Here is a 24204-nt window from a genome sequence, read left to right as displayed (position 1 = left end):
ACATTGCAGCTGAAAGATAACAGCAAACACCCACTGCTAAAGGGTGTTTATTCTTTGCAATCACACAAGTCAGGGATGCATCCTTAAAAAAAAACACTTGAGTAACTTAAATAATCACACAAACTATTCTTCTTCACAGTGTTAATTCTTTATTTATATCAAAAGGCCCCGCCGGTCAAAATCAGATATTCTATCACAAGCTGCTGCAGCTGTCAATGAATTACACCTCTCTGGTCTTTGCACACTCATTCCCGGCTTCCACGCGGTGGGTGCGTCACAAGCCTGGACGTGAGAATACGCGTGGATGATAAGTGTGCAAGCCCACTAAAAAAAGACTTAACGACACACCATGTGTCACAGCTCACGCGTGGGTTCTACAGTAAGTGAGTATACTGTAAAAAAAATGAATAAATAAAAACGATCGCGATAAACCACAGATTTATTTCCAAGATAGAAAAGTTGATGCGCGCCATTAAAACATCTTCAATGTGGCGTGTGGGCGACGGAAGGTGAACCCTGATTGTTATATTGAAGCTCTTAACACATAATTCATGGATTAAAAGCCAACTAAAGCTCGTGTGGCCTGAGAGCATCGGATTGTGCAGTGGGCCCCGTTAATCAGCATGCGTTCGACTGTTATTGAAGTATTGGCACATTCGCACATCTGAGGTCGACTCACCCAAGAGGCTTTTCTAAGCGGCTGCCCAAAGACCCGACCACTTCGCCCAGAGTACAGTAGGCCTGCCCCAGAAAGTCCTGTAGAGTTAATGACAGAGGAGAAGCAATTTGAAAACGAATTTGCTCAGTATTCAGAGCTAAAATGCATGAAAGAAATGAAAAAGGTTGCAGCCAGACAGACCCAAACCGTTTCAACGACCCCTTTACATTCCCCAACGGGAGATAATATTGGCAGGAAGATTGGGTCAGCTGCCCTACTCGGCTCCCCTGCCACTTTCCAGCTAAATTAAATTCCATTTTCACAGTGCACATAATGAGACTTTGCATTGAAAGAGACAGAAATTTAGGAGGACGACGTGTAGACCAAATGCAGGAAATACACGTAAGCCATACATGTTATCAGCGTAAATTAATTTAGAACCAGTGAGAGGAGGACATTTCATGTTCGTTCGACATTTCATATTTTCCAATGCAACTGTAATGGGTGTCCGTTATTAGCAGATTTTTGCCAGTCCCTATCAGTTTTACACTATCAATATAGGCAGTTATAAACACTTTCAATGACTCATGGTTTTTCACTCAGTGTATACAGAAGCTGATGCGAATGATGAAAAAGCATGGGCTTGCTGACAAAATGTTGTTTTTAATTTTCAAATCGATTTGCATCTCGTCACCTTTTCGGTACAGAGCGCAACTGGTGGGCTCTGGATGCGACTGCACGCGCTCCGTTTCACTCCATATTTCCCAGTCGTTCTCACCCGGCTCCCAGGTGTGCCTGCTGCCTACACCTTTCATGTTAAAACACCTCTAATGGATTGGCTCTTTGGTTCTGTGCCCCCCCCCCCCCCCCCCCCCCATCCCCCCTCTTTGAGACCAACATCATCTAAGGAGGCTGCTTGGCTAGTACAGCGCCTCCTCTGAGCCATTGTGCCTGTCTCTTCTTGTATGGGATTATTGATTTCGAGATGATGTGATGGCGTGGGGGAGAGGTGGGAAAACACATTGAAGGAGTGAAATAGGAAAAGGAGAAATATAAAGACATCAATAGAGGAAAGAGACAAAACAGATATAAATGTGACACAAAGCCGCACTGGGAAAGAAATGATGGCTTGGAATTTGATTTACTATCATTACCCCTGTATTGCGGAAAGTATTACAAGATCTATCACTGCAAATTAGGTTCAAATGTGGTTGCAGTTCATAAAAGGAAAGACAGTGGGGAAAAGACGGGCCAAATAATAATAACAATAAAATGCCATTAATGAGGACAGAGTATTCGATCACTATGTTAGATATGTAACCTTAAAATGATGGAAAAGTTGTAATTACGATGATAACTTTTGGTGGAATTTGTGGTCTGTTGTATAAGAAAACAGTGCATTTGTAATGAGTCAAATGTTCACTGTCAAATGCTCCAGACACTCCTCTGGCATTCTTATCAGCAGGTTAAAAAAAAGGTTACTAGTTGACTGGCCAACTATTTCCCCATGTGGATATTTCTATATATTTTCAACATTTATCATATTGTTCCAATAATATCTTCTTTCCTCGTATTTTTTGTTTATTTAAGTCCAAAACAACCAAGAGCTGTTCAAAGAGTGTCGCTAGAGCATATGATAAACACACTCAGGACAAGTTGGGGTACTCACGTGTTTTGACAGGTTGGCACTCTTGGAGTCGACGTCGTACCTATGCAGAGGAGAGAGCGCGAGTGATTCAGTGAATTAGAATGTGACTGGAGGGGGTGACAAGCGCTCAGCTGGGAGCACACCAGGGGATTGCGGACGGATAACTGGGCCAAGCAGCTTGTCACCAGCAATCGCACCAGAAGCGGCGGGGATGCACTTCACGGCGTCACAGGCACCCCCCGCACCCCCGCTAAACTGACACTAAATGGACTAATTGGAGGTCACACTTACGATTGTGAGGGTATCGATGTTCTGTGCATGTGCAAGAGTTTTACAGCTGCTTGAATGTCTGTTGGGCTGACTAGCCGATCATTCGAGTAATTTTCACACTTCGTACCCCTCAATTCTGCCGGCACGCTGCCTCGCACGATACCCGTCAAGAGAAAATTTGCTCGGAAATAGCCCCCCCATGCGAAAACTGCAGAGGCCACTCGAAAAAAAAAAAAAAAACTGGAGACAATTGAACGGGCCATTCACGCGACAATCGCAGATCATTTCACAGCTGCGGGTCAGCCATCGTTAAAAGTGGATTGCCATTTACTGGGTCATATTTTGAGACGGCAAAAATGAGGGTCAATTTACAGGAACATTCAGGATGGTGATTGTTATGTGTACTGCAGTTAGGATTTTGGGACACTAAGCAGGGCTCAATGTTTCTACCTCAGACTGCTCTCAAGATAATTAAGCAGGATTTGACCAATGTATCATTATAGTCGCAAACCGAGTTAAATTGAGAGTTATGTAAAATAAAAAGACCAATATGCAAACATTTGATCATGTGCATCATGTAAAAGGCACATTTACATGAAACATGTCCGCTAAAATTACAAATACAACATACATACGATTGTCGGGCTGACAATTTACCCGTCTTTCATACTTTTTAAAAATTCTTGTGAAATACATAAACGTGAACGAGACGTATGTTCAAGGCTATGATTCACACGCTTCTCACCGTCTACTTTTATATCAGGCTCACCATGCTTAGAACGCTGGTTGTTATGGTTACCCTTGTTACACTGTGCATATAGCCACAAACATGACAGATGGGTATGTGGGAATACTTTACACGCATAAAAAAGGTCTTCCCACGGGGCCACGAGCAACCAAGTGTGACAGCCGACATAAGCAGATGTACTGTAAGTACAGTTTATGTATACAAACACGGGCCTACTCAAAAAGAGTAATAGAGCCCCTGGGACACATGCCCACGCTAGTTAAATTCGGTTCCATGTTGCTACCTGAATCGCATCAAAGAAAGAAGGGAGAAAATATTGTTGCTATTAATAGTACCCGAACAGAAGATTTGATGCAAACTGCTCCTCTCCACTATTATCACAGGTAATGCGGAATTGTGGATGATGGGCAGGCGAGTGGGCGGCCAAAGGCACATCGGAGAGCTATCGGATCGATCCTCGTAATCGAAACGATGGAAGCGACAAAGAAGGGTCATTTGCCACAGAAGATACTCATTATCTCGACCGGTGAGGTTACGCTTTCCACACTAACTGAACAGTCAAATACCTATGAGGCAGATTTTCAATAAACTCTTGAGCAAAGTATAATTTACAAATCCCAGTGGGTTTATCTGCGTGTCTCCTTGGCTCATAGATTAGAATATAATTAGTCTGTCTAATAAAATACACCTGGCGAAATGCTATCCTAATTCAATGAGGAGTCGAACAGGAGAGGGGGGGGAAGGATCATCTGGGGGAAAAGTTTGCTGAATTCATTTGTCTGAAGTCCAACTGTCTCACAGATAGCAACGAATGACTGATGCAAAGAAGCTCACATGAAAAGGTGAAACAATGGAGCTTTGTCTCTGTTCATACACAGTGGCAGACTTGATGCCGACATCAGCGATAGAGAGAACCTGAGGACACGGAATAAATACGACTGTGCTGCGCAATGATGGTGTCTGCTAAAAGAAAAATCAATCTTCTTGACAGACGATTTTTTTTCTGAGCCCATACCTGGGAGAAAAAAAAAAAATGAATTCCAGTTCTAAAGCTTTGAGACTTGATTAAAGTGGCAGCCGTAGAATTGGGAGCATCTTAGAGAAAACACACACACATACAATATTGTCCTTACTTACAAGTCAAATCGAAGATTCTGTCGCTCTTCAAAGAAGTAGTCCAAAATGAATTTCCGTACAAAGTCTGGATTAAGTGTGTTGTCGATCACCTCGGTTCTCCCAAACTGGAAATCAAACAAAACAGGGGCCCAAATCTTGCTGCTTCTTGTCACGTAAATAATAATATACGAAAGTTAAGTGCTTTAACAGGCCGTTAATGAGCGTGGCAGTGACTCAAGTGCATAAGAAATCACTTGCAGAATTTCCACTCAGGAGGAAAGTGGCTGGTGAGACTATTATATGAAACGTTAACGTAATGAATGCAGACCAGCTGACAGATCATGTCAATGAGGGTCAGGCAGGTTCTGGTTTGGCATTTAACGTAGCCGATTAACAATGCGTGCAGGCGATGGGACTACTCGGAGCGATGAATGCGCGCAAATGATTGCGCTGAGAGATTTACCCCCCTCATTTCCATTTAGGAATTTGAATACTCGCCACATGCGCACGGACGTGGCTCATATTGTGCTGTGTTTTTATTTCTCTTTTATCGCATCAACAGTTGAGAATTTAGCCTGGAGAGAGAGAGTGGGCGCAAATTGGTTTTATAACGTCCATTCTCGGGCTGCCGCTATCGAATATTTTTTGAATCGATTAGTCTAATCGGAGAAAAATAAATTTGACAAAAGTGCAAGATCTTTTTGTTTCTCATTACTGTTTACTGACTGATTAGTCAATATCACATGAGACGGAATGATGAACTCACCAACCTTTTTCAAATTGAGAGTTACTTCTTGGGTACTTATGAATGTGAAGGGCTCCAAGCTTGATATACACACATGAGGATGCTTCAGGGTCAATAACAGGTTATTCATACTAAGGCTGCAGATAAATATTATTTTTGTTTCAGATTATTAAATTGATTATGATTCAGTTTGGTCTGTAACATGTATCAAATAATGTCGATCATTGTTTTCCAGCGTAAAAGCAGACTTAGTCTTATTTTGATCAGACAAAGATAATCAGTTTGCTTTCATGGCGGACTACAAAAAAAGAAAATTTACTGTCGAGAGGCTGAAATCAGAGATTTGGACAATTTTAAGTTACACAACAACTCTAAATGATTAATGGATGATCGAAATAGTCGTCGCTTAATTTGATAATCAATTAGTCAAGGACCCCCTCATTTTCCTAACAGCAAATAAACATTCAGGAACAACCTAGGAATAGTCCTAAGGATTAAAAAGTTGGCTACGTTCAAGGAAAAAAAATGTTGTGAAGTTACAATAAAAAAATAATCAATTTTAGAGAAGTTCAAAGTTTTAAGAATAAAGTTGAACTTCCCCCAAACGTAAAAATCTTTCCAACCCCCCCCCCCCCCCCCCCCCAAAAAAAAAACGTATTTTGTTTATCAACTACTGCAGTTCCACACTTGCCTTAGACAGGGCCGTCCCTAAAAATGGGCTAATTTCAGCAAGATGAGAAATCGGATGTCTATAGTATCCTATGATTCATGATGCCTGGGGTATTTTGACGGCGACGAGTAGGAAAATCATTACTCTTATTAGAATCATTTGGAAAGAATGGCGGTGAAAACTATTTTGGATGGGCAGTACAGTTTGGCTGTTTTCGTGATGTTTGTACAGTCACCTTTGTTTTGAAGGTGCCTGCCCTTTTCCAAACAATTTCTGTCCACTTACACAGGTGGATTTCGTCATGTCAGTCAGGTAAGTAAAGTAAAATCAAACCAATTTTTGTAAACAGCTCCAACTCTTGGCTCAGCTGCAATTATTTTAGAGCATGTGGCCCTATGCATAAATGCACATAATGCAAGCTCAACACTCACCTCTCTCCACTCTTTATTGCCCATGCCTTGTGTGTAGAGGACGCAAACTGAAAAACACACGAGTCACATTTCATCATCATCATCATCATCATCATCATCAAAGATTCAATGAGTGTTGACAAGCTACAGATCTTTCAGAATTCGATTCCCGCACCATCACTAAAAAGACATCAAAGCCTAATAGTGTACATTTATACACAAAGCCGCAATCACGCATGTACATAATTCTCCTCTTCAGACGGGGAACAACATAGTTTCAGGGCATTATGCAATTTCCTGCATGTAATTATCTAAAAAGGTAAAATAATAGCGCTCCCTCTTTGATGTCAATTCAGATGAATGTGTATTAATGCATGAATATATTTGTGCCAAAACAAATGTAATTGAGGAAACGGATGAATTGCATTTCGGTTTGATCTCCTTTTTGATCACTGCTCTTTATTGCAAAGGTGCAGCGAGTGACAAAGCAAAAATCATCTTTTGATTTCTAGTTGCTCTTTTCCCACCAGGCCGTGTTACTCCTCTTAAGATTGTGCCTTGATGTACAGTCCTCCCACTCGCCTCCATTATGTTAATCATTGTCAACCTCGTCCCCCGTGCAAGATCACTGTCAGCGTCGTCACCTTGTCATTCCTCTCCCCTGTTGCTGCGAACGTGCTGACATGCTTTGTACCGATTGTGTGATGTTTTATGCATTCCATCGACCACTAAATTGCCTTTCGCCCCTTTCACATGGTCACATCGCTGCACAAAACATAAGTCTTACTTGGGTCTGATTTGGAGAAGGTGTCTCTGTCCAGCAGGTTTCTGTGAAGATGAAATCAGATGCACGATTCAGTTATCGTTGGCTTGTGCCACAGAGCGGATTTTAACACATGGACTATTTATGAATTCTGCTCATCATGCACCATTACCATAACTCTCTGTTTACACCACCCCTGTGAAACTCCAATCGGAGGTGCGAGAAATTCTTTGCGGAGCGCACTATTGGGAAATAAGATGAGCTTGTTTGCACTTGCTGGAGATTTGGTACTGTTGAACGGATGAAAATGATGCCCAAAAAAATACACTAACTCAAATGCCATGCGTAAGACCTCAAAACTGAAATTACAAAGATGAGGAAGTCAGACAGCTTGGTAAAATTAACTGACTGGTATAAATGTGGCATATGAGCTGCAATCATTCATTCTAATTCGAGAATAAAGAGATGAACGATAGCGATGGTACTTCATGAGCTAGAGAGGGGGGGGGGGGGGGGGGGGGAACGAAAAAACTCAAGCACGCAGTCGAGTGGGGTCACGCGTGTCAATAGGGTTAAATCAATGCAGTGTGGAAAAAGGCTTTGATGACAACTGATATCTCGAGCTAACTGACACAGATATTTCAGCCCTTCACTGTGTTGTATCCGTCAAGGCTCATTGACAAAAGCTGCTTTCACAATGGCCACCTGAGCTGTTCTGTGTGTAAGGATAGCAGGTCTGAAGCCGATCTGTGAATTTGCCAGCTTCTGACATCGTATCAGAGGGGTGACAGAGTCCGAACGGCACCTGTGTTTAAGGGGGCCATTGACCTGAGTGTTAAGTTTAACGTCCAACAATATCCACAAGCCCTTTGCGTTGAAAGAAACTCTTGCTGTGGGACAAATATGCTGACACCATGATTTTACATAATACTAATACAGCTTGGATCCATTGATTGTCAACAGGGTAATGACAATGAAATCTGTGTGGCAGCCCTTTTTGGGTGCTCATCATGCACCAAGGGTGGAGCCAGACACAGACAATTGACTGGAAACCACCGCCCTCTTTTCAAACAATGCAAATGATTTCCTGTAATAAATGGCCTTATGCCAATACGAAAGAACATTGAACGCTCGGTGTCCTCCATTGTTGTTCACTACAATTCATCGGTTGCAGCCTTTTGTACTGGAATGATGTTGTTGGAAACACAGCCAACCCGATTAAGATTTGGCGTCGGTTTCCCACCCAAGTCGGGGGTAAAGTTGAGAGAGGAGTTAAAATACGCATTCTCCCCTGGAGAGCATATTTAAGGCTCCACTGTGTACACGCCGTGGCTGCTGCTCAAAGCACATCAGACATGGTGGCACTCCAAATGGGCTCCCCGTCAGTGTGTGTGTGTGTGTGTGTGTGTGTGTTTGTGTGTGTGCGCGCGCGTAAGACACGTTTTCAGGATTTCCACCTCAGAGGATAACGTGAATGATTCATAGCTCCCTCACTCTGTTCCCCCCCCTCATTCCTTTCCTGTTTTTTTATTCCCAGTTGGGGGACGGGGGGGGACGGGACTAAAAGCTACCATCTGATTCAGACAGGTCTGCAGGGATAAAAGCTGCCGCCCAACTCAAATAGTTCCAGGATTTGTCTTTTTTTTTTTTTTATTATTATTTTTGTGCCTGGCACATGCCGTTTCACACACGCAATGTGGCATTGTTAAGATATACTATAGACTAATTGTTTACTGTGGGTGACATTGAGAAAAACATGAGCTTTTGGGATTCAATGTTTCATATTGTTCTACAGCAGTCTATCACATTTTTCCTTTGTCAACAAACACCAGCCCACTTTACAATCATGTTAAAATGTCAGATTTTAAAATATTCTGCATGACTACATGCCCTTGCCTTTCAAGCACTCACTTATACAGTCACCAAATAAAGAGCAAAACTTCACACGAAGAGCAGCGCGACGCCCTTTGATGATTAATTGTACATGAAATTAGCAAAAAACAAATATAATTTAGTCCCGAGCAATAGATATGCAGATTACATTTATTTATTTGCTCCAGAAATTATGGCTATGAATAAAGTCTTATCAGTTAACAAGTTAATTTTTTACAAGCAAAATATCCTTATTCTTATTACAATTGCTGATTTACGCCTGCATTACTTACTTTTTACGCAAAAAAATCTCTGTTGAGAAGAAAAAGTTATGGTAAAAATGATAAGAATGTAAAGTGCTAAAACTCCACAGAAACCACTGCATAACAATTAAGTTATGCCCATCGGTATTATATGTAATCGTTTTGAAAGAATGTCCGATTTTAAATACGACAACATTCCCTAAGGTAGAACATTAACTACTCATCAAAGGGTTCCAAAAGCCAGTTCATGTTATAACTGCAAAAGAACTGAACCTCCATGCACTTAAGACTGGAGACTTGAGATACAACTCTTTGCGGAGCCACATGATCACGGCTGGACAGTTCCCATAGCAACTTACTGACAGCCTAATGAGGCGCCATGACCAATGCGAACGGCGGTCGATGCATGCGTTTCGGCGAGTGCTGAGGTATTTCACCTTTTCCGCTATGATCCATCAGCCCGTTCTCCTCTTACCTCCCCTTCTGGAGTACTGCTCCTAATTTTGGGATGAATATACACACCCACATTGCTATTTGGACAAGGTTTGAGAAGTCGTGCAATTGATGGCGCGTTATATTGGTGCCACAACAACATGAACAATCCCCTTGGGGAAACAAACCTCTTGAAATTCATTGCTCACTGGAGAAAAGAGATGGCAGGAAAGGAAGAAGAGAACTTTGCAAATTACGAACTCAATAAAATAACACTTACTATAAATAGCAGTCAGGTAATTCCCCTTTCAAATTATACGCAAATTATTTCGCCCAGAGAATGTTTTGGTATTTTGCACCCTCACTAGCGCTCCCCATCTCCTGCTCTGCTCTCACCTCACGGTGGAAAAAAAGGGATTTTCTAAGAGACAGCCGACAGCTTCTATTGCTTTTCCTCCCATCTTGCTCCCTTTCTTCATACCTCCTAAACAGTCACTTGCCATTCTGTCTCTAGTTCATTGCATCGGTCATCAATTTGACCGTGACCTGAAAAAGTAGGGTCCGGGGAGACTGAACTAAATACACTTCCACACATTCAGTATGGAGACCACACACAAACACAGACATAGTGCTAACTGTACACGGTCTAGTGCTTATCCAGTTCAACACACATGCTCACCTTGTGTGTATGACTGCAGGAAAATCCTCAATTTTGTTACAGTACAAACGATTTTTCTCAATCAAAAAGTCATTTTCACTATAAATCCTGCATTATTCACAGACAAATTAGATATCTACTCATGCTAAACAGATTTTTCATCATTCTTGCCCCCCCAAAAAATGCAACAGAAGGTGGCGGCTGCTGTTCCCAGAGGGGACATTTCCAGGGTGTCAAGTTGATAATCAAGTCAATTTAACTTCCTCATTAATTCTTAATTATATACCCTAAGTACAGTAAAGGGTTTCCCCACGAGATCACTTTTTTTTCAGTTATCATTTGTGATGGGTTTTTAAAGTATGCTTTCTTATGATAATGCCCACGCATGTGAGAAAGGGCAGCCACAGTCACCGATGCACTTTTCAGCCATTTATGGAAGGAACACTAGCAAAACAGTTAACACACACAATGGGCCATGACAAGTGCCATTTGATTGGAACAAAATAATAATAATGTTTTATTGTTTATTAGTCTGAAAGAATTATGTTTAAATAAATCAGGTGCATAGGATGTTGTAATAGGCTTGGATATGAGGCAATTTGAAAAATAGATAAAAAAAGATTACCCCAAGATGGGACTGGCTCGTTGATAAGAAACAAGGGCAGAGATCCCACGAATTACAACTACATTTAATGTAATGGTGAGTTGTACTGCACAGGATATTTAATCATTTGTTTTCAAAATATGTCTATTGAAACTGGTGTAGGTGTTAAAGTGTGCTTTTATCTTTTTCATGGATTTCAATGACATTCATGTGTCACGATGTCATATGCCACCCCACCGGGCACCGCCTCTTGTCGGCACACGCACGTGTGTGTTAAGTGTCTTTTACAATGTTTGTGCGATATTTTTCAGATCCAAAACATTTCTGAACGGCATGAACCACTCTCACCTTAGTTATCCTTATACATTTATGCGAGGAGACACTTCCACAATATCAGAGGAGTGGAAGTGATAATGGCATATTTCCCATGATTAAAGTGAGATCCTGTTGCTTTATCTGGTCTATTATCTCCGCAATTAACACAGCTAAAAGCAAAGGCCAACTCTAAATGCCATTATTCAAAAGTTAGGTGCTAATATGCAGCACGGGACCTTTGTCCTGCAATTTCTTTGCTGCCACAAAGGAAAATATCCTTGAACCTCTGTTTAAAAATAGTTTGATACTGACACTCTTATCATAAGAAAGCATGCATAGTCTGTGATTTGCAGTTCAAGTGCATTGCATTGCTATGCAGTCACATTTACGGTTTGTACAGTATTACAATAAGTGTGTAGTTGCGCATAGCAACAGAGAAGGAAGATTCTTGGTGATGTGGTGTGAGAGGGAACCCAACCGGGCATGCGCCGATGTTCCCAACAGGTCGCCGAGCACACAGCCACAAGTACCCGTCCGTTTTTCTCCCACCACTTCGTACCAATTTACCCTCCACCGCTTCTTTCGCCTTGCATTTTTCATTGATCTATCCGATTTGATGAGCAACTCACTGGCGACAGAAGACACACAAACAAACACACACTGCAGGGGAGCATCGGCAGCTTGAATTTTCTCTCTGCTTCTCCAATAGGGCTGCCCTAATTCTTCCTGACAAGGGCTAGGAGAGCCAAGAGAACAACTCTGCGCACACACACAGACACACACACACACACACACACACACACACACACACAGAGAGACACGTACACACAACGGCACCCACGTGTGCGACAAACTACACATCCGTCATGTACAGCGCACATCTGTGCCACTGGCATTCTACCTTAATTGCCTTTGTCACGCCGCTTTCAGTGCAGTTTAGTCCGACTGGCCTCCATCAGCACATGTCACGGGCCAAATGGTGTCAGCTGCTTCCCATGTGGGGAAACATTAGAAATAATACCAAAATGATGCCAACGACCTCATGATCATCTGTACAGCCTCCGATTTTGTGTGTAAAACAGCCATATGGTGTCTGTGTTTGTTTTGCCTTAAACACATACGACGAAGCATAAGAGGGACAAGCGTGGCTTTGTTGTTTCTTTTTCTGCATTACAAGCACCGAGGCGTCTGCGTGATTTTATAAACAGGAATCCAAATGTCTGTTTAGGCACGGGAGATGGAGAAAGACAGTGACAGACGATATGCTCGACTGCGCCGGCTGAGGCCAGAGGTGGTTCCTCATGAGGGAGAGTTAGACAGCCTCCGTGGAGGAATTTAGACAGTTTCAGTGTTATGTTAGAAGGCTGGAGATGACTTCATTAGGCCGGTTTTTCCTCTCTCTCTTTGCTTCTCACTGTAAACAAGGCTATGATGCTTATTTATGATAAGTGAAGGCATATTTCTTGTCGAATGCTCAGCATTAGCGTCAGGCTGTCGATCCGAAAGGCTTTCTGGACAGCTGCTAAATCTTTGATTTGTGAGGAATGAGGGGTGGGAGGAATCAGGCTGTGTGGACGAGTTTCTGCCGTAAATCGAAATTCAGAGTTGGTACAATGTCTATCTATCCTATGGGAGCTGATCTACATTCACGAGAATGAAATGTCAAAGCATCACAGTGTGACCCGCTGCTTATGTGCGCTGAAATGTCATCAGCGGCATGACTGACAGGACGCGTCTGTGCCAGCGCTTTAAATTGGGCGATGCCTGTCTGCATGCTTTAAGGTTTTGTGTAGAGATCTTTAATAGTAGGAATTTTACTTTTAATTTTTGCTCCCTCAATGGGCTGCGCTAGTAATTTAAAGTACATACAGTTTAGTATAGGAACATTTTGAATAAAAACTCATTTTACTTTTCAAATGATTTGTCAGTATTCTATCATTCATTTTTCCAGTGATGAGAGCGTAAGTAAAGGTCTTCCCGTGCCCATTGGTCGGTCTGCGTTAACGTCAATTCAGCGGAACTGCTCTCTTGAGCTTCTACAGTCGCAAGCTACGACTTGATGAGTTCAACTGCTGGAAGGACTTAAGTGGGCTTTCTGCGCTGCACTTTTAACACCTGTGTGTGACCCACAAGTCAACAGGCCTTACAGCTTGCCCTTCTTGATATATTTGAAAAAGGTGATTAATATTCTCGCCACGACTGGGGGGGGGGGGGGGGGATTGCTTTCACTGCTAATCCAGTACCTAGAACATAGAATGTCAACAGGGGCATAGTTGCACACATACTTCTGAGATGACGGCAACGCTCCTGTATGTCGAGACCTATTTTGATCGATCAAAATATGGGACTGTTCCAAATATTGACTTTGTTTTTTTTTTTCCTGCGTAACAAGCAAAGTCATGGTAGAATGCATCTTTAGTAAAAATATATGGTCTGTGAGGCAGGGAAGTTGCTTTTGAGTGGCTGATGTATAAAACATGTCCTTGTCTAAAATAAGACCACATCTGTGTGACTTTGAGAATAAGGCCATTGCGCACACCTTTAGTCACTCATTCCCTAAAAGCAGAGTGTACAGGCAGGGTGCTCTGCATTTGTTTTGTGTGTGTGTGTGTGTGTGTGTGTGTGTGACCCTTGACCTCAAGTGATGACTTGGTCTTTCCATCAGATCTTACTACAACTGCAGTTTGATGTATAAGACAAACTGGCACTTTATATGTGTGAGAAACATGCCCAGTGCGCGTTGTAATTGAACTCACACAACCTCTCTCACACACACGTGGCACAGCACCGTCTGGTGACTTACAGAGAAAACCAGTCGAAGGAAAAGAGCAACAGAAGGAAAAGGGTCGATTGTAATTTTCTCACAGTGCATAAATCTTTACCGTCTTGACTCTGAAAGGCAAAACCTGATTATACAACACTGTGAGACACGCATAAACTCACATGAACACACAGTGCTTGGGCTCAGAATCAAAGCTGGGGGAGGAGCGGGAGTCCGACACATCCAATGCGCCAATTCATAAGATCAATTCGTGGCCGCCTTGAAAGGTTTCTTCGACACACTGTCGCTTTGTCTTACTGATTGCTGCCACCATTGTGTTGGCAATCAAAACCAAGCAAGCTCCCTGCTGCTAAGAAGCACATGGGTAAAATTTGACCACGGCGTCGTCACCCACACTCACACGCATCATTTTGTGCGTTAACCTGGCACTGAACGCTGCCTTCAGCGGGTGACCCGAGCTTGGACTCCGAGTGATGGTTTACAGTTTTGTTTTCAAAAAGACAACCATTATTTGAGCTCTGGGAGGGCCGAAAAGGTCAATGCAATCCTTTCCTATAGATTGAAGTGGGAGTGAGGCACCATTAATAGATAATAAATAGCAGCTCAGTCAAGCTTGAGGTAATCAAAATGCGGGGCTTACACTCATGAGATGTAAATCATTGGATACTGACCTATGGGGTCAGGGTATTAAAAGATTCCTGTTGTTTTGCATTTTAATCAAGAATATCAATGGTCCACTGGAGCCGCAATAAAGGCAGTAAAGACAAATCTATTGTCCAACCAAAGATGATTGGGTGACGGCTGTGGTGACTGTTTACGTTACCTTTGTTGATTCCAATCAAATCGGTCCACAAGAGTTAATCCTTGGCCTTGATAGGTCATACCAGAAAGCTAAATGCAAATGGTTGTCACAAACAAAGCAGTATGATGGTGAAATATCTTCAGTTGTAAAAATAAATAAATAAATAAATAAGCCTCCATGTGGACCTTCCAAGGAATGATTAGGAAACATTTTCTTACAATTCCAGCCAATACAATATAAACGTCTTGGAACCTCCGATGAAACGCGTGTACTCAGTACAGAAACAGCGTTTGCACTGATGACAGTACTGGCAAGCCGCTCCGGCAAACATCAGCCAGCTTTGATCTGGATGTAATGTTGTCTTCGAGTGTCACAGCATGTGTTGTTGACGACTCAAAGAAACCACGCAAAACACTAAATGGCTAGATTCGACTCCAAATGTAAAATGCTCATGTTGAACCTTTTTATTAAATCCACTTTCATAAAATCTGGCCTTACATTGACCTACATTTGTCCAACCTACTTTTTATCCTTTTCTTGGCTGCAGTCCAATAAGCTGAAGTGTCTTCCCCTTGTCTGCTTCTATTCAGCGTTAGTAAGTGCTTAATTATCTCGACGAGTTTAAATTGTCAGTCTTGTTCTTTTGTAATCTTGTGTAAACCAAGATGTGCCAACATTGACTAAATCATGACTGTGTGGCGAGACGAGCACTGGTAGTAGTAGGCTTTTGCAGCTCATCCGTTAGAAAATACACTTGCCATGTGTCCTAGCCTCAAGGCCAACAACAAATGTGTGAAATCCTCTCCTGAAAAGACCTCAACTCAATCAAAAATAATGAATGTAGTTACATTTTGAACATTGTTTAAAAGCATATAGGTTGAATAACATGAGTTAATGATAAGTCTTAACGTCCCACTGCAGGTGAGGAATACGTCAACCTACAAAAGCTCAAGTGTACGATTCTCAAAATCTAAATGGATATTTACAATGCAAACAGCATATTGTGTCAACATCGACTACAGGCACGCTTGCTTCTTTCAATTTTTACTTTTTCCTCTTGCACCAGAGTATCTGAGAACCTGCGTGTTATTATTGTCAACAGCTATAAAGTTTGCTGACAGTGCTAAGACCGTGGCACGAAAGTCAGAGAGAGACGCAGCAGAAGAGGAGAGGCTGACAGAAAAACATGTCCTCAGCGGTGTGAAAGAAAAAAGAAAACACTGTCAAGATGCACTCCAAAGACAGTCCTATCTCTATATATATATATATATATATATATATATATATATATATATATATATATATATATATATATATATATTTTTTTTTTTTATAAACTGTTACACGAGCACCTGGTTTTACAGTGGTGTGAAAGTGTTTGCCCCCTTCCTGATTTCTTATTTTTTTACGTTAGTCCCACTTAAATGTTTGCCATCATCACACTCATTTAAATATTCGTCAAAGACAACACAAGTCAGCACAAAATGCAGTTTATAAATTAAGGTTTTTATTATTAAGGGAGGGGGAAAAAGATCACTTTTTCACAGGACTCCCTTTATAATAAAAAACAGCATTTTAAAAAACTACATTTTGTATGTAAGTATGACAAACAAAAAACCCCCCGAAAAAAATAAATCAGGAAGGGGCCAAACACTTGTTCGCTGTATGTTTAAACTTTATAGGTATATACAATTAATAATATAATATTATATCTAAATTCATGATCCACATTTCTAACATGGTGATGAAAAAAATAATCAGTCTTTCTAGATATAAATAATAGACATTATATTGTGTTTTTGGTCGTGAGCAAACTTGCCCACCCAATATGAGTTACTGCCCCCAAGTGGCCTGGAGCTGCTACTCTCCTTTCCAGTCATATAATAATTTTAGTTATTAATTATTTAAATCATCATGTACAGTCAATGGCATTCAGAGCGACACCTCAAAAGAAAAAAAAAAGGTCAAATCCAGTGAATAAATTGATATCTGTTGATTTCTAACATTTTACAATGCTACTACTGGATTATTTTGATGCAGTTTTTTTTTTTTTTTTTAAACCAAAAGATTAAACATGAAAACAAATATGTCTACAAAAAAACAGGATTCATTCCCCCTGTCCTCTCCCTCTGCTGCAAGCACACTGTTGTTGATCCTGTTGGACCAGCTATTAATTTTCATTTTCATTTTCATATCTGACAAGGACAATAGGCAAGTCGCAACATTTAAATAATAGGATGATACCCGTAAACCCATTTAATTAACGCATACATGCACGTAAGCTCTAAAATTAACTTTGAGCCTTGCAGGTGGGTCACGCATTTGATTTATGACAAGCCCTGCTTTTGTGTGTATGAGAGTGTGTGTGTGTGCGCGCGTCTTCGTGTATGAAATACGGTCTGTGTGTGTGCGTGCGGGCCCAATCAATGACTGTGACGGAATATTTGGACTCGAGGCCGTTCTCCACAACAGAGCCCCTCGGCCCCTTGTGTCCGTGAGCTCCATCACGGACACAATAACTCCACCTCAGAGTAATTGAATCTTCACTTTATGAGTGAAGGATGGCTTGTGTACGCTGCTGTTCAGGGCATCTAGAAAATCTTGGCAGAGGGGTGTGGTCTTTTCTTTATTTCGCCATTTCCCCCTCAAACAGTACAATTTAATTCGGTTGGTTACGCCAGGTTTCCGTTTCTTATTAACTTATTTGTATATACTCCACGGAGTGGTATTCGCATCTGTAGTGACTTTATTTTGTAATGGAATCATTTGAGGTATTTGATCCATCTTGTCAGCGCTTATACACGCCAAGAAGGAAAACAAAATGCATCTTGTCCTTCAGTAATAACTTGTTCCTTTTCATTGTTCAGTTAATTGGCAGTTTGTATTGCTATGATGTCACACTATAAACCAGACTGCTGTTGTCGCAGTACTGTGGCAACCTGAACCGAAGTGTACCATTTGGTGGGAACGCGTCTCATATGACCATGTACAGCATGACCCTGTTACATACAATTTGAAGTCTATCGATTTGAGCTGGTGTCACTTCTCAGGTATCGATCAGCATAACTGTCCCCAGCTAACTGCTGGCTCGTGCTTCGTATCCCTGAAGAATCAGAAACATTATCGGAATTAGCTTCAGTTGCAGGCCGTAGGCGGGATTGGTCAATATTTACGCAGCGGCCTCACTCTCTCCACACTCGACCAGTCGTTCAAGTCCATTAATTATGAATATCAAATCAATGAATGGAAGTCAAGAGATGCTCACATCACTTGTTTGCAAATTACCTTTCCCAAAACCCGCAGAAACATTTTGAGAGCAGCTTTCCTGGGAACTCTCTTGCGGTATATTTTTACACTAATTACACAGGCTAAGATGCCGTCTGAACATATTAATGTCTTCAGTTTTTCTCTCTCATCTTACATTGACTGTGAACAACAGAGACTATCATTTGCGACATTATCCCCATTATATTATTGTTTGTCCCTATTCTTCACAGGATTTCTCACTCTCTCCCTTTTGTAAACTAACGCACAATAACCTAAAGACCTCAGTAACCATGGAGATATTGTACACTGGCTGGTGTGTCGAAAAACGACAGACCGCACGCAACGTGCATTGTACAGTTGCGCGCTGACAAGTGACGGCATTTCAGCGACGCCTCAGGTTGGAGGTGGGTGGATGGCCACCAAAACAAACGTCCCCTCCTCCGCCGTCCTCCTGAGGGGCTGAGGAGCCAGGTGACTCAGACATGAGCAAACTCTGCCAAAACACGTTCATATACTCTGCTGGAACATGGCATGATCTCTCCGGTATGAAAGCATACAAAAATAAGACGGGGTATGCAGCAATGGCTATTATCCATGCATTTTCTATAGCGCTTGTCCCACATTCGGGTTGGGCTGGAGCATTGGGCAAGAGGCGAGGTACACCCTGGATTGGATGCCAATCAATCAGAGTGCACATATAGACAGACAACCAGTAACAGCTATGAGGAAGTTCAAGTCAATTATGAACCTAACAAGAGGAGGAAGCTGGAAGAGTACAAGGCCAAAACCCACACAAGCACAAATAGAACATGCAAAAAGATTCAATTCCAGAGCCATTAGGCACTGCAATTACAAAACACAACTCTCTATGTGAGATCCAAAAGAACTACGAGGGCATTTGTTGTGAAAAAGGTCACAAAGATCGGACGAGTAAAATGTGACCTTTTATTTGATAGGAGTTGAACCAACTTCATTGGGATTCCATTGGGGAGCCTTCTGGAAATATACGGGACATATCAGTGACTCATCATATATTTTCAGTCACATATAGTGCCCGGTGCGCCATTCAAATATTGCTTTGGAACGTATGTCAAAGTCCCTGCACAGCAACTGAAAGTGAAACTGTCGGGGTTATGACTCAACAAGTCATTGCAGTACAGATCTACGATAGCATGGCGGCCTTACAGTTCTGAGTTTGGGGGGTTCGAATCTCGGTTGGGGCTCCTCGTGTGGAGCGCATATGCATTCCAGCTTCTTCCCACATTCCAAAGTCACGCTTGTTAGTTCAATTGAAATGCGTGGCGTCCATCGGAGAGGGAATGATGGTTTGTCTTTCCGCCATTGCAACGTTGCTTTGGAATGCATGGCATGGCAAAAGATGTTAGATCCACACCATTTCTGCCCCGCCTCGCATTTCTCCCATGTCAGATAACGCACCCATTTTCATTCTGCCAAAACACATGCTATATTTTGCAATTCAATAGCAGGACGACAGCCAGTAAACGTCGCTCTTGTGTGGTTTTCACCTGCTGCCGTGCTTTTAAAGATGACGTTTTGTTGTTTTATTAACTTGTCAAACTTGTTTACAAAGCATATGACAGAACTGATCCACTTTCAAAACAGCGGAACGGTGGTTAAATGACACAAGAAGTATCAAATGTACAAAATATCCCGCAACGGAGAGCGGATGGATTTTTAAAAATTATTATTGTTATTATTTGGCAAAGCACACAAACTTGGCAGTTTCAAGTTTGAACCGAAACCATGTTACGATAAGAAGGCAGGTTTTAAAGAGAGAGAGAGAGAGGGGGGGGGAGACAACTTACCTGCAGGACACTGTGATTTCAACTTTGGTGGCAGGAATGGACGCGTTGAGAGGGTCGAAGTCGCCTATCGACGCCATGTTCAAGAAACTGTCCTGGCAAAGAAAAAAAAGAGGGGTTTCTTCACGCCACTTTCCTCTTGTGTTTTGGTCCGCCCACCCTACCTCCCTCCCCCCCCCCCCACCCCCCCCCGTTTAACTCCTCAGCGGACAGCGGCGAATGAGCGACGCGGTGGAATGTTCGCCGTCCTCGGCGTGAAGTGGAGCCGAGGTGCCCCGGGGGAAGAGAGCGAGAGGCTGGGAGTTGTCATGTCACTCCGCGCTCTCCTCTCTCTCTCGCACTTCCTCCACTACTTCTATTCTCCATGTCACAAAAGTTTGTTTTTTAATTAATAATTTTTAAAAAGTGCAACGGTGACAATGATTTGTAGCTAGTGTGTACCAGGGGGTGCTCGATTTACGACATTACAAGGTGACGAACGGCGCTAGGAACTACTTGACAGCAGCGGCGGAAGCGTACGTCGTTAGGCGGCACAATAAATCACGCTCAGTTACCGCCTTACTATTGTTTTTTGTTTTGCATATGATTGTTGTTTATTTGTGGCCTTCATTAAATTTCAATTATGTACAACAGGCACGTGCATACATAGACCCCAAGTGCTGCTCAAGCACCTGTCCTTTTGTTCCCTGGACAAAAAAAGTAGCCTTTTTGCTGCAGCCCCCCCCCCCCCCTTTTTTTTTTTTCCATCCATATTTTTAAAAACAAATTCCCTCTCTGTATTCAATTCCACATCACAAAAACCTGCAATTTGAACAGGCGGGTGTAGACTTTATATCCACTATAGCTTACCGTCAGATAAAAGTCTCATACAAAGTATACCATTGATGTTTGAGCTGGACAAATCAAATTATATGATGGTTTATTATCCGTTTTCCTTGATAACATAACCAAAAATAAAATAAATGGTCTGTTTTTCAAAAATGTTAGCACACGCTCAGTTACCACCGTACCTTGGTTTAAATTTGATTGTTTCCGATTTTATGGCCTAAATAGTTATAATAATTATGAGCTGATAAACTACTTACTTACTTGAGATGTGCTTAATAATTAGCACTAATATGCTTCGAGACGCCTAATTATGTAATGTACTGTGCTTGGGGAAAGAAACAACAGACCACTCAATGTAATGTTGCCGATATAGAGCATTGCTTATGAGCACATTAATTATTGTGATCCCTAGATTTTTTTTATTTACAAAAAAAAGAGGGAAAATAGTAAATCACATTAGTATTTCGTTCTTGATTGTGTTCCTGAAGCGAAAATAGTTTTGTTGTTGTTGTGGTTTTCACTTTATGTTGGTTTGTTCAGTTCATAATTGTTCAACTTCTACAGCTTAGTGAAATTAGTGAATGAGTCCACATTCAAGCACTTCATCTCACCGGATGTTTTCCTTGTTTTTTTTATGAAAGGTTGTCTAATTGTTCTCCTAAGCACTGTACATCGTTTGCATGAATTCTATTGTGCGTGTTCCAGATACCCTGGAAGCGGGGAAGATACCAGACGAACATTTTTCATGACTAATAAAGCAATTCATCACAAGTGCATCAAGCACACCATTGTCTTGCCATGCTAATTTCTTATTAGTCGGGTATTAGGAGTATTACCAGTGTTTGTTTCAAGACGCCAATTACCCGTCCCTCCTTCCGTTGTTTACTTTTGCTGTGCATCTAATTTAATGAACTGAAAATACCCTCCTGCTGGCATAGGATAAAATGACAGTGTGATGAATGCGAAGGGACAATGAGGAATATGATATTATGCAGATGTATTTGTTCCATGAAGAGGATGATGAAGGAGGCACTAATGTTCCACTAATTAAAACAAAAATCATTGTATTGCATGAGGTACGGAGACAAAAACACACAGTCGGCGTTGTTGATATTGTTACTCAATGACTCCTGAGTTCATTTTGTTAGTTTGTTCCGTGAGGGCCATCAAACGTAAAGTCAGAAAACGACTGCTTACTAAGCTATGACTTAATATAGCTGTCACATACACAGTACATAGACTGCAGAAATGCTTGTAAACATACACCAGACAATGGAAAACAACTTTTGAACTCTGCTACAACAAGATCAAACCACTGAACCATAATTCAGCAGTTGCTTCCACGGACATGCATAATACATGAAGCCATTAGTTCAGAAAAAAATTGCACAATTATTACACAGGGCCATAGCGAGAACCCCATTCATCTTGTGATTTGCCACGGGGGCATACTCGTCACGTGTTTGAACATTTGAAGAATTGTATTTATTTATTTATTTTCTTTACATGTGAAAAGTGATTTTTCATTAATATGTACAGAACAATGTATGCCTCAGCTGTGAATGTGAGTGCTTCCTATTACAGTTAACAAAATGAACTCAGGAGTCATTGAGTAACAATATCAAAGCACACACACTTTAGTTGGCAAAAAAATGCATTTGTGATGAGATATTAACGAAATAAACTGACACCGCCGTCATAAATACGTGCCACCACGATGGAATGCAATTAGCAACAAAGACTATCGAAGGTCATTCGGGCCTTACTTTAATAAGAAGCAATCCAGGTTTGAGATTACACTTCTCAACAAGCCTACAACTAGAATCTCAGGGGTTGAAGTATCGATCAGCACGCCGCACACAACTTAAATGGAGACACTTTAAAGAAGAAAGTGAAACAGAAACCACAATTCCTCTCGAAAATTGCTTTGGAATTGCATTGAGGACCATTGTGCCGGGACTTGGTGTTCGGAAAGTCAGTCGCTTTTAGTTTTACTCTAACAGATATGTATTCTATTTTGAAAACTTTTTTTGTATTCATCATTTTTTTTTAACTTCATCTACAAATGACATGGTTGCTTGGACCAAAGACCATATCAAATTCTTTACAAGTGTACAATAATTAAGACTGAGTGAGACAAGCCCAGGTTAAGAACCATGATCTAGAGCAGGGGTGGCCAACTAGTCAGAGACTAAGAGCCACTTTTTTTTCTGTGTTACTGCAAAGAGCCACATCATACACATGGGTACACATGAACATCATCTTTTAATCATGTATGCATGTATGCACAGACCTCTGCTCAGCCAGATCTAATGAAAATAACCACACCAACATGATAATATCAGTCATTTTCAACAGTTAACATTGTGTGCACTGTCTCACACACTACACAAACTCTCAGTTCATTTTTGACGCATGTCATGTGACAGCTCCTGAAGAGCCACATGAAACTAGTTAAAGAGCCGCATGAGGCTCGCGAGCCGCGGGTTGGCCACCCCTGATCTAGAGGAAGAGAAAAAGAAGTGCGCTACATGACTCAGCTGCAGTGACAATGGGCAAACTAATGGTAAGACCTCTCCGAGATGTCATACTTTTTCAAGTTTTTCCAACGTAATGGAGTGTGAAAATCAAACTAAAGCAACCTTGTTATTCAGAATATTAGAAAATGTCAAAGTTGTTTTTTAATACTATTATCGTGAACTTTGTTCTTGGCCAGTTAGCTTAGCAGCTATCACTGCTACCATGTACTCTTGAGCAGAAATGCCAACATTTGCATTGATTTGCAACCCTGTAACGGAAATTAGAGAAATATTATGATTGAATTAGGATTCAAATGAAAATTACTTTATTTACTTGCAATGTTTTTTTTTTTTTTTTTTTTTTTTAAATGGGTCTGAGTATCTGTAACAAAATATATGACATGAAAAATTAAGTATCTCATAGTGTACTGGTGATTAATGGGCAAGCCGATTTAATTAGCTGAACTATTAGCCCTTTTCTAATTGGCAAAAACTCAGCCAATTGTTTTTGCCAATTTCTTTTTTTTTTTTTACACATTAACAAATTACAACATTAGACAAAGCTATTGACATTCACCAAAAAAAAAAAAAACTCAAGCCGATTCTTGCCGGATTTTATCTCTATTGTAAATACTAAAGGACAAAGTATTGTAAAACATTCAAATGTGTTGCCTGTAATTCATGTATTCAATGTTGTAAGCAACAAATAAGTTATTTTATTCATTATATATATATTTTTTTTAATTCATCCGTTATTGAAATTTATGACTCGTTTTCCTTGAAAACATTCAATTATAAAAGGCCCGTTTTCTCAAAAATATTTGTACCTACTTTATCCTCCAATTCTGGAATGACCCATGACATGAAATCTAAACATTTAAACAAGACAAATTGCATGAAAGCCTTCCCCTTCAGTTTATCTTCTGTGTGTGTGTGTGTGTGTGTGTGTGTATATATATATATATATATATATATATATATATATATATATATATACACACACACATATAC

General features: G+C 41.1%; 1 protein-coding gene across 3 annotated transcripts in view; it reads right to left on the bottom strand.

The window, feature by feature from the left end:
* The window catches only part of LOC133396960 (copine-8), a 41190-nt gene extending 21165 nt beyond the window's left edge, over window positions 1–20025 (bottom strand). The window contains exons 1-6 of one of the 3 annotated variants that reach the window (XM_061667278.1): window positions 19850–20025; window positions 7053–7093; window positions 6287–6333; window positions 4462–4565; window positions 2328–2367; window positions 680–756 (exon numbers count right to left, since the gene is read on the bottom strand). In XM_061667278.1, the coding sequence (XP_061523262.1) occupies window positions 680–756; window positions 2328–2367; window positions 4462–4565; window positions 6287–6333; window positions 7053–7093; window positions 19850–19926 (386 nt within the window). In that variant the 5' untranslated portion in view covers window positions 19927–20025. Of the gene's footprint in view, window positions 1–679; window positions 757–2327; window positions 2368–4461; window positions 4566–6286; window positions 6334–7052; window positions 7094–14777; window positions 15029–19849 lie in introns of those variants that run through there. The other 2 variants (XM_061667279.1, XM_061667277.1) reach the window with 2 other exon arrangements.
* Between the last annotated feature and the right edge of the window lie 4179 nt (window positions 20026–24204).

The sequence above is a fragment of the Phycodurus eques genome, chromosome 22, assembly GCF_024500275.1.
Source record: "Phycodurus eques isolate BA_2022a chromosome 22, UOR_Pequ_1.1, whole genome shotgun sequence".
NCBI lineage: Eukaryota > Metazoa > Chordata > Actinopteri > Syngnathiformes > Syngnathidae > Phycodurus > Phycodurus eques.
The sequence above is the reverse complement of the archived record's forward strand: the minus strand, read 5'-3'. Positions and strand labels throughout refer to the sequence as shown.